A 12,946-nucleotide genomic window follows, 5' to 3' on the forward strand; every position below is an offset into this window, starting at 1 on the left:
CCCCCTCCCTAGATTCATCATAGGTACATCATGAAAGGGGAGGTCTGGTGGCAGTAATCTGAGCAGTCTGGACCCTGCCCCCTGCCCCCAAAACCTAATCAACAAAATTGAGAGATATTTACATTTCCCTGTTTCCCAGCCAAGTTAATCACACCCTTTTGTCTGGCACTCAGGTATCAGGATGCCAGGGTTATCACTTTAATTCCTGAGACAATGAGAAGGTTCCCCCCACCCCACTTCTTCCTTGCAGAGGAACACCTGGTCAGAGAGAGTCAAAATGGTGTCAGTCAGGCCTGTTTTCCTGTGCTGCTTCAGACATGTTTCTGTACATTCATGTACATGTTTTATGAACAATTATTATATATATATATATATATGACCTCAAAATTCTTATAACAAAGTAAATAGGGATTTGAAATAATCTGATGCTGTGGAGGCGCTCTGAGGTTTGAAGATGACTGAGGATGGGGATGGATGTGACTGACGCATTATAAATTTATACATTATTTAAAAATACATTTCATAAAAGGGAAGACATATTACTGAGCTTTCAGTTAGTCTAATACAGTAGCAGATAAGTTTGGTATGTGAGCAGTGGTTTTTTTCAGCCGGAGTGCAGTTCCGGCACCTCTCAGGTAGGCACCATTGCTGCCAGTACTCCCCCCGGTAAATAATAATAATAATAATAATAATAATAATAATAATAATAATAATAATAATAATAAATTCAATTATTTCAAACTCTTCTTCATATTATACCTCCAGTTGTGTTTTTTTAAAAAAAAACTCTTTATAGTAATATTGTTGATGGAGTGGTTGTATTTTTATTTTGCTGTAAAGGTAGTTTAACTATACATACAATATTAAAGATTGTTGAGAACTTGCCTATAATGCACAGGATGTAATATCCTATAATAGTCTCGATGCTAATGGAAATGTGGTGTTAAATCAGCTTAGGCAGAAAAGTTTGCAGATCCGTCTAAGAATAACTGCTACTTTGGGTTGACTTTGTGTAAGCGTGTTTTCACATAGCTGGTCAACTTTTGACATTTAAGTTAATAATATATAATTTCTTTATGAAGCCACAGATTGCCTTGCACCTGTTGTTGAAGATGCAGAGGTTCATAACAAGACATATGGGACTGGAGATAAATTAATAATCAGCTGTCATGAAGGATTCCAGATCCGTTACCCTGATTTAGACAACATGGTTTCAGTGTGTCAAGACGATGGAACGTGGGATAATCTGCCCCTTTGTCAAGGTTTAGTACACCAGAACATCCTCTTTTATAGACCTTACGCCTTGTCTCAGTGTAACATGCCTATTTATCTTTCTTATTTCTTCCTTCTTTTACTGCTGAAAGAGATAATGATTACCTATAGTTTTACTACAGAAATACAGTACCTTTTTGCCAAATGACTTTTTTTCAATGAACATGGGCAAAAAACATATTTGCATACCACTTGGTTTAGTACAAAGGTAGGGAACCTCAGCTCAGCACTCTTACCACTCTACTCAGTCTTCAGGACTTTGCCCAGGCCACACTCGGTCCCAAGGCCCTACCTCTCACCCTACACACTGTAATGGGCATTCCTCAAATACTCTTGCCTGGCTGCAAGGTGTCCTTGAACTGTGGCAGTGTCTTCTGCTTGCCTGGTTGGAGGATACAGGGAATGGGGCAGTGTGTGGATAGAAACCTCTGGCTTTTGAGTGGCTGAAATGTAGCTTTACTATACAAAGGAAAAAGTAACATCCATTACTTTGTCCATTTATGCCTCTGGCCACATTCTCTTTTATGTCTTGCACCAACCACAGGTGGGGGAAAGATTTTTCTACTCCTGTTTTAGGATGACCACTTGCACATCACCACAGAAGATAAAATGCCCACCTAAAGAGTGGATGGAAGATGTTAGATTTGTATAAAGTTTGCATATGCCTAGTGTACACTGAATAACATTTCTGCATATATATTTAGAGAATAGTTCTAGCTACATTTTAGTTGCCCCTGTTGCTAGACAGGGAAAGCTTTATTTTCAGGTGTGGACTGCTTTATTTTAGGTTTTAAACTTTTTTAAAAAAGTTTCAGATTTTACTTTTGGTGGAGTTATGCAGTGCCTATTATGCTTCCCTGCCATAAGTGAAAATGAGCAGATATATTTTATTTAAAAAGTCTTGGAGAGCAGGTAAGGAAAAAGTGAGCCCTAAGGCATACTCCCATTCTCTCCTTCAGTGTGAGGGAAGCAACCTCTTAATATTGTTCTTTTCCTAGAAGGGAGAGGAGTTTGTATTTTTGTTTATAAAATCTATTTATAGACTGCCTTTTTAGGCATAGCTCACTCAAGGCACCCCACGTTCCATAAAAACACAATACAGTTTTAAAGCACAGCTATATAATTAAAATGGCAACTGTACAAACTTGTTTAAACACAGGTCGATTAAAAATAAATAGCTGTGCAGATTCTCACTGCTAAAGAGCTACACTTCTTAAAGCAGCTTTCTATTTTAAGCTCATAAAATAAAGACTTAAAAGAAGGGGGGAAGCTGCCTGAAATAAACCCTCCTATAAATTTGAGAAGTTGAGGCAATCTCCATTTCCATGGGGAGAGTGCTCCATAAACTGGGGCAACCACAAATAAGGCCTTCTCTCCCACGGCACTGACCAAGGAAACAAAGATGAGCAAATATACGTGCTTGGGAAAGACCCATTTGGGTGTAAGTCCTTCATATAACTTGGTCCCCAATTGTTTTGGTCAAAACCTGCACTTTCAGTTGGTCCTGGAAACACAAAGCTGGTGAAGAATAGGTTTTGCATGCTCTGATCACAAACATCAAGGTGGCAGCATTCCTTCGCAGTTAAGTTTCTGTACTTCAAAGGCAGCCCCACATGTCCAGAAAAAGAAAGTTGCATATTTATGAAGCGGCCTGCAAGAATGCCTTAGTGTCAGTTATAAGCATCTGCACAGTCGGGGTGGTGGTAAGAATGTATTCTTGGTGTCTAGGAACATTTTGTAGCATAAGGAGGAGAGGCGGTTTCTGAGGTAAATCTGGAGCTTGTATCATGCTGTGGAATTGGATGCCAGTGTAGATAGATGACTGACATTCAAATCCATGTCAGGTGGGGATCTGCCATGCCCTGTTAGCTAAAGTTTCCAAGCAGGGCAAATTACAATAAATGGGCTATGCTTGGCTGAGGGGGCACAAATTGCACTACAAAAATAATATACAAGGCCAGGGTGCCTTTTGACACTGTAAGCAAATGTAAACCAAGTGTACCCCTCAAAGCAGATAATATCCTGTTGTGTGTGTGTAATGGCAAAGTCACAAAACTCACAGAATTAAATAGGGTTGTATCGGATTAATTTCTACTCAGCAGATCCACTGAAATGAATTGACTGAAGTTAGTTTTGTCTATTAACTTCCATACTTTGACTATGATGGCTAACACAGGGTGAAACCTGTAAGTTCCTATTTGAATTATCCTCATGGGGGATCTCTTGTTGCCAGCTAAAAATATGTTGGTTATGGCTGTAAGGGTACATTAAATTTATTATATTAAATGAAGCTCAGAATAGGAGGCCCACAAAATGCACGTGGTGCTCATTGAGATCGTTTTACGAATCTTTGAGCTTGTTTTGGTTGATGGAGAATGTAAGAATAAAGTTTGCTGCCCACTACAAAGCTCTCCTTTCAAGCAGCATTCATTTGCTTGCCTAAATATTTTTGCAGCTAGTGGGTAACTGTGGAAGCTTCTTAGTGTGGATGTTCATATCCATTGCAACTAGTTGGAACTAGCCAATATTCCTTTCTTAACTGCATGCACCGATTACAATATATATAAGATGCTGAGTATCACACCTTTGAAGTGAACAAGCAATTGTTTGGATAAGTATCGGTCTAAAAATGAAGGATTCCATGTGAAAAAGAATAATTATTAAACTAGAAACTGAAGGGGGGGGCAGAATGTAGAAAAAGAGAAAATACTGCCATTTTTAATTAATCCTGTGCTGATTTTTGCAGACAGTATATTGTAATTTGCTACAACTGTACGCTAAACAATTAGGAGTAGTGATTTGGCACATTGCAGGGTGAATCTGAGAGTCGAGTCAGATGAGCAGGAGTAACATTCGCTGTGGGGAGAGAAGGGAATATATATTTTAGCCTGATAGCTGTAATTGGGATGTTTTAAAAATAAGCGTCTCATAATAAGATACCTCCTTCTTCTTAATTTGCAGGTTGCCTGAGGCCATTGGTTCTTCCTCATAGTTACATTAACATATCTGAGTTCGAGTCCTCCTTCCCAGTAGGAACTATGATATATTTTCAGTGCTTTCCTGGATATAAACTAGAGGGGACAGAGTTCCTTGAGTGCATGTATAACCTTATCTGGTCAGATAGCCCACCTAGGTGCCTTGATGTGGAAGGTAAAACATCTTATTTCTTTTTAAAATATTTATTACTTATCAGATAATATCTGGTATATTTTTTACTTCATTTAATGACTTTCCACTTCACGTTTCTCTAGAGCCAAACTTAGATGTTCTATTCACACAATTAACTATTATGTGGAAGGTTTTTTTAAAAATAAATTGCAGGCGTTGGGATGGGGAAACCAAAAGTGGGACCAGTCTGACATGGGAGGGGAAAAAGCCCCTTAACCCTCTCCCTGCTGCTGTAGTGCCAATTCAGGTCGGGGCCCCCATTCCTTCTACAGTGGTACCTCTACTTATGAACAACTCTACTTACGAATGTTTCTACTTACAAATGGAGCTCTGTCCGCCATCTTGGATGCGGTCTAGATAGGATTATTCTACTTACGATTTTTTTAGATAGGGTTGCTTCTACTTACGAATTTTTTCTCCCAATGCATTTCTATGGGATTCGACTTACAAATTTTTTCAACTTACAAATGTGCGTTCAGAACGCATTAAATTAGTAAGTAGAGGTACCACTGTATTTGCATTGTGTAAAAAGCTTCCATTGGAGTGAATGAGAGTAATATGCTCCGTGCATTCCATACCAAATAACAATTTTGGCCTAGCTCAGTCTGAAAAACCTTCCTGCAATTCATGACCTATTTTCATTCTGAAATGGTACAATTCCAAGGGGACTGGACACCACTTGATTCTTCTGAATATGAACCCCCCCCTTAACTGTCTTGAATGCATTTATTGTCTCTATCCCCCCCACCCCGCCCGCATTTGTTCTCACCTGTTTTTTATCAACATGTGTAAAATGTGTGCACATGACTCTCTCACATTCTTTGCAGTGCCTCATTGAAAACATGCCCATGAGAACAGACTGTTTCTGCTTCTCTTCTATCCTTCAGTCTTTCCGCCAATTGGCATTTCTTGACAGGTCCAGCAAATATGAGTCCTTCTCTGAATAGTAATAACATTAATGTAGTTTAGTCTGAGGTACAAACAAATGCCCTTAAAATACACTGCTTTTATTTAAAAATTTAAATGTGAATGTATAAAAAAGAATGCTTCCATTTAATCTTGGCTGAGAATATGTCCTCCTCAGTCATGGCATCTGGAAATAGTACTCCTGGTTTCGAGGATCATTTCTCAAGCCTGTTCCAAGAATTTGTAGTGCATTATTTACTTCCTAACCTTCCAATACATAGGCCAATTGGGGGTGGGTGGGGTGGAGATTGCATATCACTTCCAATCATTCAACAATTTCATACATCTGAGTTTCTTCAAAACCCTGGATGAAACAGTATCTGATCCTGGTGAATTATTGCTGTTGGACCTATTGATTTCCTCTGAAACCTTTTTTCTGCAGGAACTTCTATTAGTGATAGTGTTCAGCACAACTAACCAACTGAAAAGAATTGCCCTATGTAGGTGCTCACTTTTGTGTGAAGATGGAGGGATCATGTTCATTGGCACTGTGTTGAACTGTATCACCTTCAGTCCTATAGAATGAGCGTCTTACAATGTAATATTTCGGCAATATGTCTTCGATTTTGCTTGTCCTTGGTTTGTTGCCCTTCAGTAGTCCAAAGCCCCCATCAATTCTCTGGCATCTTTCCTTCCTCTTCTTTTGCAACTGTATTTTATTGGTTTTCAGAGAGCTTACAAAAAGCAAACGATATAAACAACTCTTGAGTTCTAAAGATAATATACAAGTAGTAAAACAACAACAACTTGTCTTAAACATATGCATTGTCGAATAGAAAAATAAATGAGTACCTGTGACTGATTTTCTGTGTCCCAATTGTCGATTATCAAGCTTTGCCAAAAGGAGATTTCAGCAAACAGGGTGTGGAAATTAGGATAAAACTCTATTGATACTTCTTTCTAACTTAATACCCATACAGTTTATTCTTGTTTGTGCACACAGTTCAGTGTGCTGTACAAACAACACACCTGTGAAATTTGTTCAGAGCTCCTGCTTGGCTTCTAAAAATGAATAGTGTGTCTGTGATAGAGGGGCAGGGTTGTTCTTTTCCTTTAGCCCCTGTCTCCAGAAATTACGTTTGTTATTTCCTTGTTATGTTTCTAAATATAGACAGAAGGGGGAAAAGTTACTTCCTGTGGTTAGTAGTGAGAAGGGAGGGTACAAGCAGCAGGTTTAAGTTGGAAGATGGATCAATTAAGGTTTTAATAACCAGGAAGAATTGTCTATCAAGAATGGTTTGGCAGAGGAACAGATATTCATGTGAACATGTAGATTTTCAGCACTGGAGGCTTTTAAAAAAGGATAATTAGATGATCTGTCAGGAATGATTTGGATATAATTGGTATTGCTGAAGGTCAGGAAAATTGGTTTAGTTGGCCGTTACCATGTCAATTTTTATCTTGATCTGTGCATTAACACTGGTGCAAATATTTATGGAATTATACCTGTATTGTATTGTTGCTTGTTGCTTGTTTATACATACACAAATGATCAGTATTACAGATAAGTGCAAAGTATTTTATATGTAGAATAAAAACCCAGGAGATAAGAAGAATTTTCAAAATCTGCCTAGTTTATGTAGGATTCTTTCTTACTCCATACTAACACGTTTGCAAGGTTTGCATTTTTCTTCTTTCGGAGACAGTTTTTTCGCATTTCAACTGGTAATAAATCTAAATAAAATAATACTGAGTTAGTGTCACATGAATAAAATGAAATTATATTATCAATTTTTGAAGGCTGTCATATCTGTGCATATAAACACCCAATTTGGTTGCTCCCCCGCCCCACTCCATTATGGCATCCTGGTACGCATATTACTGCTGAAATAATAGAAGTGTTTTGAAATATGCCATACTGTCGTAAGTTTGCAAACACATATTTTTTTTCTGCCTGTGGACATTGTAGGCTTGATGTAGGCTCTGCAGGGGGCAGAGGCTGCAAAGTGACTCATTCCTGTTACATATCCTAACAGCAGTTCTCCCCCTCCCCACCTCTCCATTGCTGAATGTTTATAATTCTTGATGCCATGCACACAATGCTGTACAGTGCTAAGAGAACAAAATATTGGCTTGTTATCTGCGTCTCCTTTTATGGCTTCTATTCCAGTTTGATAATAGGGTTGTCAGACTAAATCACTATGTATTTTATTCCTACTGTCAACTGTGTGTTCTGTGTAGAAACCCCTTGGTACAATTTCTAGTTAATCAAATCTCTAAGCGTCTTTTTTTTTTAAGGTGCATTTTCTTCCCCAAAGTGTTGCAATATATATCTTTTGAAAAATACATTTCCCCTCCTCCCTGGACTATCAAATTGTGCTAAAGGGTTAGGCAATAAGAGAGAAAGAGCTGGTTACTCCCTGAGGCCTGCCTTTTAATATTGAACTTACATAGCATGCTTATGGAGGGAGAGCTGTATTACGGTTTTTGCATCTTGGACCATATTGATTGATTGAACACCAGATCAGTGGAATTTGCTTTATTCCCACTGAAGGTTTTGTATGTATTAGAAGCTATACTGTCAGTCATAGTTTCAAACTCAGCTAACACAGAGGAGATTCAAAAGTCAGTATTTTGCCATTTATAGTTACCCTTGAATGATACTCAGATAATTTCATTTTCCAGACTGCTGCTGTTGCTGTTACTACTTTATTTATTGCCTTACACTACGGGATCTGAAGGCGATTTATATCATAGAACAGAAAACATAATAATTGGTTCAATTAAATAAAACCACAAACTAAAAGTGATCATATATAAATCCAAAGCTGTTTTAAACCTCCAACTGCCACTACAGACATTTGTATAATTAGCATTAAAAAAAAACAGCTGTGAAGAGAGCCATCAAACCATCGATGATACAATTTTTTTTTTGTAATCTATTTTTATTAATTTTCCAATTAAAACACAATTATATCACATCCATTATTTCAAATTATACAAATACATATCAATTAAACCAAATGTTATGCCACATCATATAATATTTTCGGAGTTCCCATGCTTCAAAAATTTGGGGATTCCTCGCAACTGTCCACTGCCATCTTTTTCTAAAGTCCAAATCATCACTCAAAGTCCATAATAATCCCGATCTTTCCCCACCAGTCACTAAGGTGTTTTCTTCTTTCATCCGATTTTTCCACAGCTGCTGAGATAAGTATCAAACGAGATTTCACATATATTCTTTCTCCTGTGTGAGTTTTAATCAGTTCGGCCCCCCCATAAATCTTCTTGTGTGGAGTGTCCCCTGTTGCGTCAGTCTTTCAACACGGAGCAGCGCCATCTTAGGAAGCTTAGATCACTTTCGCTTCTTCTCAAAACTTTTTTAAACTAGCGATCTTTGTACAATTTACAGCTTTTCCAGGCAAAAGACACAGCCGTCACATTATGCATAAACTCTTGATAGATTTGTGGCTCTCCTTGCCCTGTAGCTGAACTTAGCTTCAGATCGCTGTTCCAATTCAAAGTGCGTCACACCCCATAAATCCACCGAACGCATTCCAGGCACTCTGACTATCCAGTTAGAGGGGGGCTTCTCTCTTCAACAATTTTACAACTTCAAAAAATATGCTCAATGTCAATAGTTTATAAAGTTCATTACTCACTCAGGTATCCTTTATTTCTCGTTTGTTCCAAACAAATAAGGACATCGCGTCCGGGAAGGTATGAAGTAACTGGTAGAGTATATGAAGAAAATAAAAAAAGCTCACTTCCCTTCTCACTCCGTCCCCCTCAATCTTTCTTCCAGATAAAATACAGCTTCGACTTCTCACCCTCAGCAGCACAAATTCCTTGGCAGTAAACAGAGCTTCTGCCCCTCCTTCTGAAGCATGTCCATGAATTTAAGCCTAATTATCTTCTTTAATCATGGAGATCCCGCCATGCAGGTTAGCGTCCGGGAGTTCCGGCTCCTCATGAGTGCTCTCAGCCCAAGCCCCACCCCACCCCTTGAACAGTCGGGGTGGGTTTGGGGGCATCGCGGGCCCGCGGGCCCTCTCCATAACCCCCAGAGAGGTAGGGGGGTTGTCATTTACTCCCCTAGCAACTGCCAAATTCCTCATGAAGGTCGGAGAGATGGAACAAGGGTCAGCCATTCCTGCAGGCGGAAGCGGAACTCCCCATCGATGATACAAATTAACAGTAGGGGGTGGTTGCTTGAACTCAATTGGTTTGGGGGTTATGATGGGGAGAGTGCCTTTCATAATCACCCACTTGGATGAATAGTTGTTCCCAAGCTTCCCTGCACCAATCCCATTTTACAGCTTTCTCCGTAGTTTTAGGTGTATGGTCTGGTTTTTAATTGTATTAAATTGTATTAAATGCTGCAAATGCCAGCAGTAAATAAGGCACAAAATCTAGTAAGATTAGCCTTCTCCCAGTCAGAGGTTTGAGACACTAATCTTTGTACTTTGAAATCTCTATGGAAAGCTGAAGGGGAAATGTATACTATCCTTATATAACTTGTTTGTCAACATTAGCAATAGATCCCCTAATCAGCTTTGATGCAATTTCCTTTCTATTGTCCTTTCCCTTTCATGCCTATTCTTTGAGAAAAATAGTGAGCCCCATCGAGTCTATATTTCAACAGGAGTATGATTTTCGCACGTAAATGTTGACAACATTGCTGTGAAAGAATAGTTTGATGATGATGATAATAATAATAATAATGGTAATAATAATAATAATAATTTTTATTTACACCCTGCCCTACCTGGCCAGGCCCGGGCTCAGGGTGGCTAACACCAAATATAAATTACAATAAAATATAATAAAAATACGGCTTAAAATACAGTTTAAAATACAGTCTCATTTTAGTAGTAGCCCATCAATCAAGACCATAAAGGTAGGAAACATCGGGTATTCACCCGAGCCAGCTATCCATGCTGGTCCTACATGGGCCAGCAAAAAAAGCCAAGGGAAAATTTATATACCAAATCCCATATAAGGAGTCAGCTCCGTCTTGCAGGCCCTGCGGAAAGATGTCAAATCCCAAAGGGCCCTGGTCTCTTGTGACAGAGAGTTCCACCTGAAAAGGCCCTGGCCCTAGTTGAGACCAATCTAACCTCCTTGAGGCTCAGGACCTTCAAAGTGTTTAATAACAACACCTTAAGGGCCTCCGGGGGGCATACCAGGAGAGGCGGTAGAGGGCTGGAGATTACTGAATCTGCCTTATTCATTTCAGCTCACACACAGCCAGTACACACTTCTAGTAAATACTCATGCCGCTATACAGTTGGTTAGTACTTCGTCAGATAACACAAAAGACTATGACAGTAGTTTAGATTTTGCTACTGTTATTATATTTGTGCTAGAGGCAACTAAATATGGCAATGCAGTCATATCAATTCTTTAATTAGGATCCCAGCTCCTGCCAACCTAGCAGTTCGAAAGCACATCAAAGTGCAAGTAATTAAAAAGGTACCGCTCCAGCGGGAAGGTAAACGGCGTTTCTGTGTGCTGCTCTGCTTTGCCAGAAGCAGCCTAGTCATGCTGGCCACATGACCCGGAAGCTGTATGCCGGCTCCCTTTGCCAATAACGTGAGATGAGCGCCGCAACCTCAGAGTCGTCCGCGACTGGACCTAATGGTCAGGGGTCCCTTTCTATTTCTTATGACGGGGTCCCTACCTATTTCTTAGGACGGTCTGTAGAATGATCTCTCTCTCCCACTCAGAGCATCAGTCTCACATGCAAGGATGTTCCAACTTGCCTTGGCACACCTGAATGAGTGTGCAAATCTTGTACCCAGGTTGCTTGGAATATAAATTGAGATTTTAAATTGAGATTCCCATTTCATGGCTCTGGTAGCACTTTTTAATACAGAGATGTACATTTTAAAAAATTGTTCTGCTTTATTTCTTAATGAATAACAGCTTGCATGAATAACATTCTGCACTGCTTAGAAGGATAGAAAAGACTGATAAGAACACATTGTGACTTTATATACAGTACTTACATTTTAAAAAATGAATCTTTTTATTTTATTTTATTTTATTTTATTTTATTTTAGAGCCAAATATATATTTAATTTTATTATGAAGCTCTGCTGCATGAAGCTTTTTGTCCAGAAAACCATTATTTTAGATTATGATCAAAATACATCATTTGATGTTTTACATCTCTAACATTTGTTATCCATTCCTGAGTATATTTGATTCAGTCTGACAGGTGTCAAGCATCACCATTAACGAAACTTAGTGTTTGATGAGGGACATTTTGCCACACCCAGGCTACGTACACGCCATATATTCAAAGCACATGAATCATGGGAACTGTAGTTTACCCACCACAGAGCTACAATTCCCAACACCCTTAACAAACTACAGTTCCCAAAAGTCTTTGGGGAAGTCATGTGCTTTAAATATATAGTTTGTACACAGCCCCAATTCCATACATCATTTGAAATAACATGGAGCATGTTTTGAACCCATGTTTTGATATATATTAATTATTAATATTAATGGAAATATCACAGCAATTCCATACATTTTGCTCCATAACCTTAACCTTTGTCCTTTTATCATTGCATTTTCTAAATCTGTAATATCCCATACTGGACCATGTTTTCATCAATTATATTTAATGAATATTCTATGACATCACAACAATTGAGAAAAATGCATTTGACAAGGTTTTGGTCATAGTGAGTGTGTTTGCACTATAATCTTGGAGGCAAAAGGAATGGAACTGTAAACTTGATAAACCAGAATGAAGAATAAGATTCTGTATTAACTGCTGGATGCATCTGTGAGGAAGGCAAGATTCCCTCTGTTTGGGATAATAGGTTAGGCAGGATTTATTTTGAAAAGCATTCTATGAATTCCAGAGTACTGTATTTTGAACAGCAGTTTTCCTGTGCATTGTAATTCAGCAGCTAATCTGGATTTGAGAGGAATGTAATGCCTTTTTATTCAAAGGTTCTAAAGCATTTTTGAAAGGTGATAAGCCTCACGAAAGGAAGCAAAGGTTTAAGGAGCAAGGACTCCTGTGCATTTCCTCTGCTAATAAAATAGATTATCTGGTTGGTTCTAAACCCATACAGGCAGATCTCTTGCTGAACTTGAATTGCTTTTTTCTGCTGCCATCTGCTTCTTTTGTACAGTGGGAAGATGCTTTTGGATCACAATGCCTAGTAAAATCAGAATGAAGACCAAAGGCAAGTACACTACAGTTCTGTGGGACATTAATATCAGTGGTGTTTTTTTTCATAAGAACAACAGGGGCCCTAGCTCACCAGCAATCAGGGCATAATCAGGGAGGCAGGAGAGGATATATTCTTTAATAATATCCTTCGCAACGTGTTAGCAATTTCTATAACTTAGCAGAGTAACATTCCCGTTTAAAACTTACACAGCGGATAACTTGTTGCCAGGCTTGCTTAAGCCTCTAAAATAAATTTCCTGGTAATTCCCCTTTATTCCCTCCTAAAAAGAATAGACACGGCTCAGTCTTGTATAAAAAGTATAAAATAGTTTACTCACACATTCTGTTCACAGATGGATCCCAGAAGGCAGACTTAGGTTACAAAAGATATACACTTGG

At 38.7% G+C, this 12,946-nt stretch overlaps 1 protein-coding gene across 4 annotated transcripts in view; it reads left to right on the plus strand.

Moving 5' to 3' along the window:
- Positions 1-12,946, plus strand: part of SUSD4 (sushi domain containing 4) — an 87,140-nt gene that overhangs the window by 61,683 nt on the left and 12,511 nt on the right. For 3 of the 4 annotated variants that reach the window (XM_035111413.2, XM_060272980.1, XM_060272981.1), the window contains 2 exons: positions 1,083-1,262; positions 4,234-4,422. The exons of the other annotated variant lie outside the window; for it this stretch is intronic. In XM_035111413.2, coding sequence (XP_034967304.1) covers positions 1,083-1,262; positions 4,234-4,422 — 369 coding nt within the window. The remainder of the gene's footprint in view (positions 1-1,082; positions 1,263-4,233; positions 4,423-12,946) is intronic. 4 annotated transcript variants of the gene reach the window in all.

This window comes from Zootoca vivipara, chromosome 3 (assembly GCF_963506605.1).
Source record: "Zootoca vivipara chromosome 3, rZooViv1.1, whole genome shotgun sequence".
NCBI lineage: Eukaryota > Metazoa > Chordata > Lepidosauria > Squamata > Lacertidae > Zootoca > Zootoca vivipara.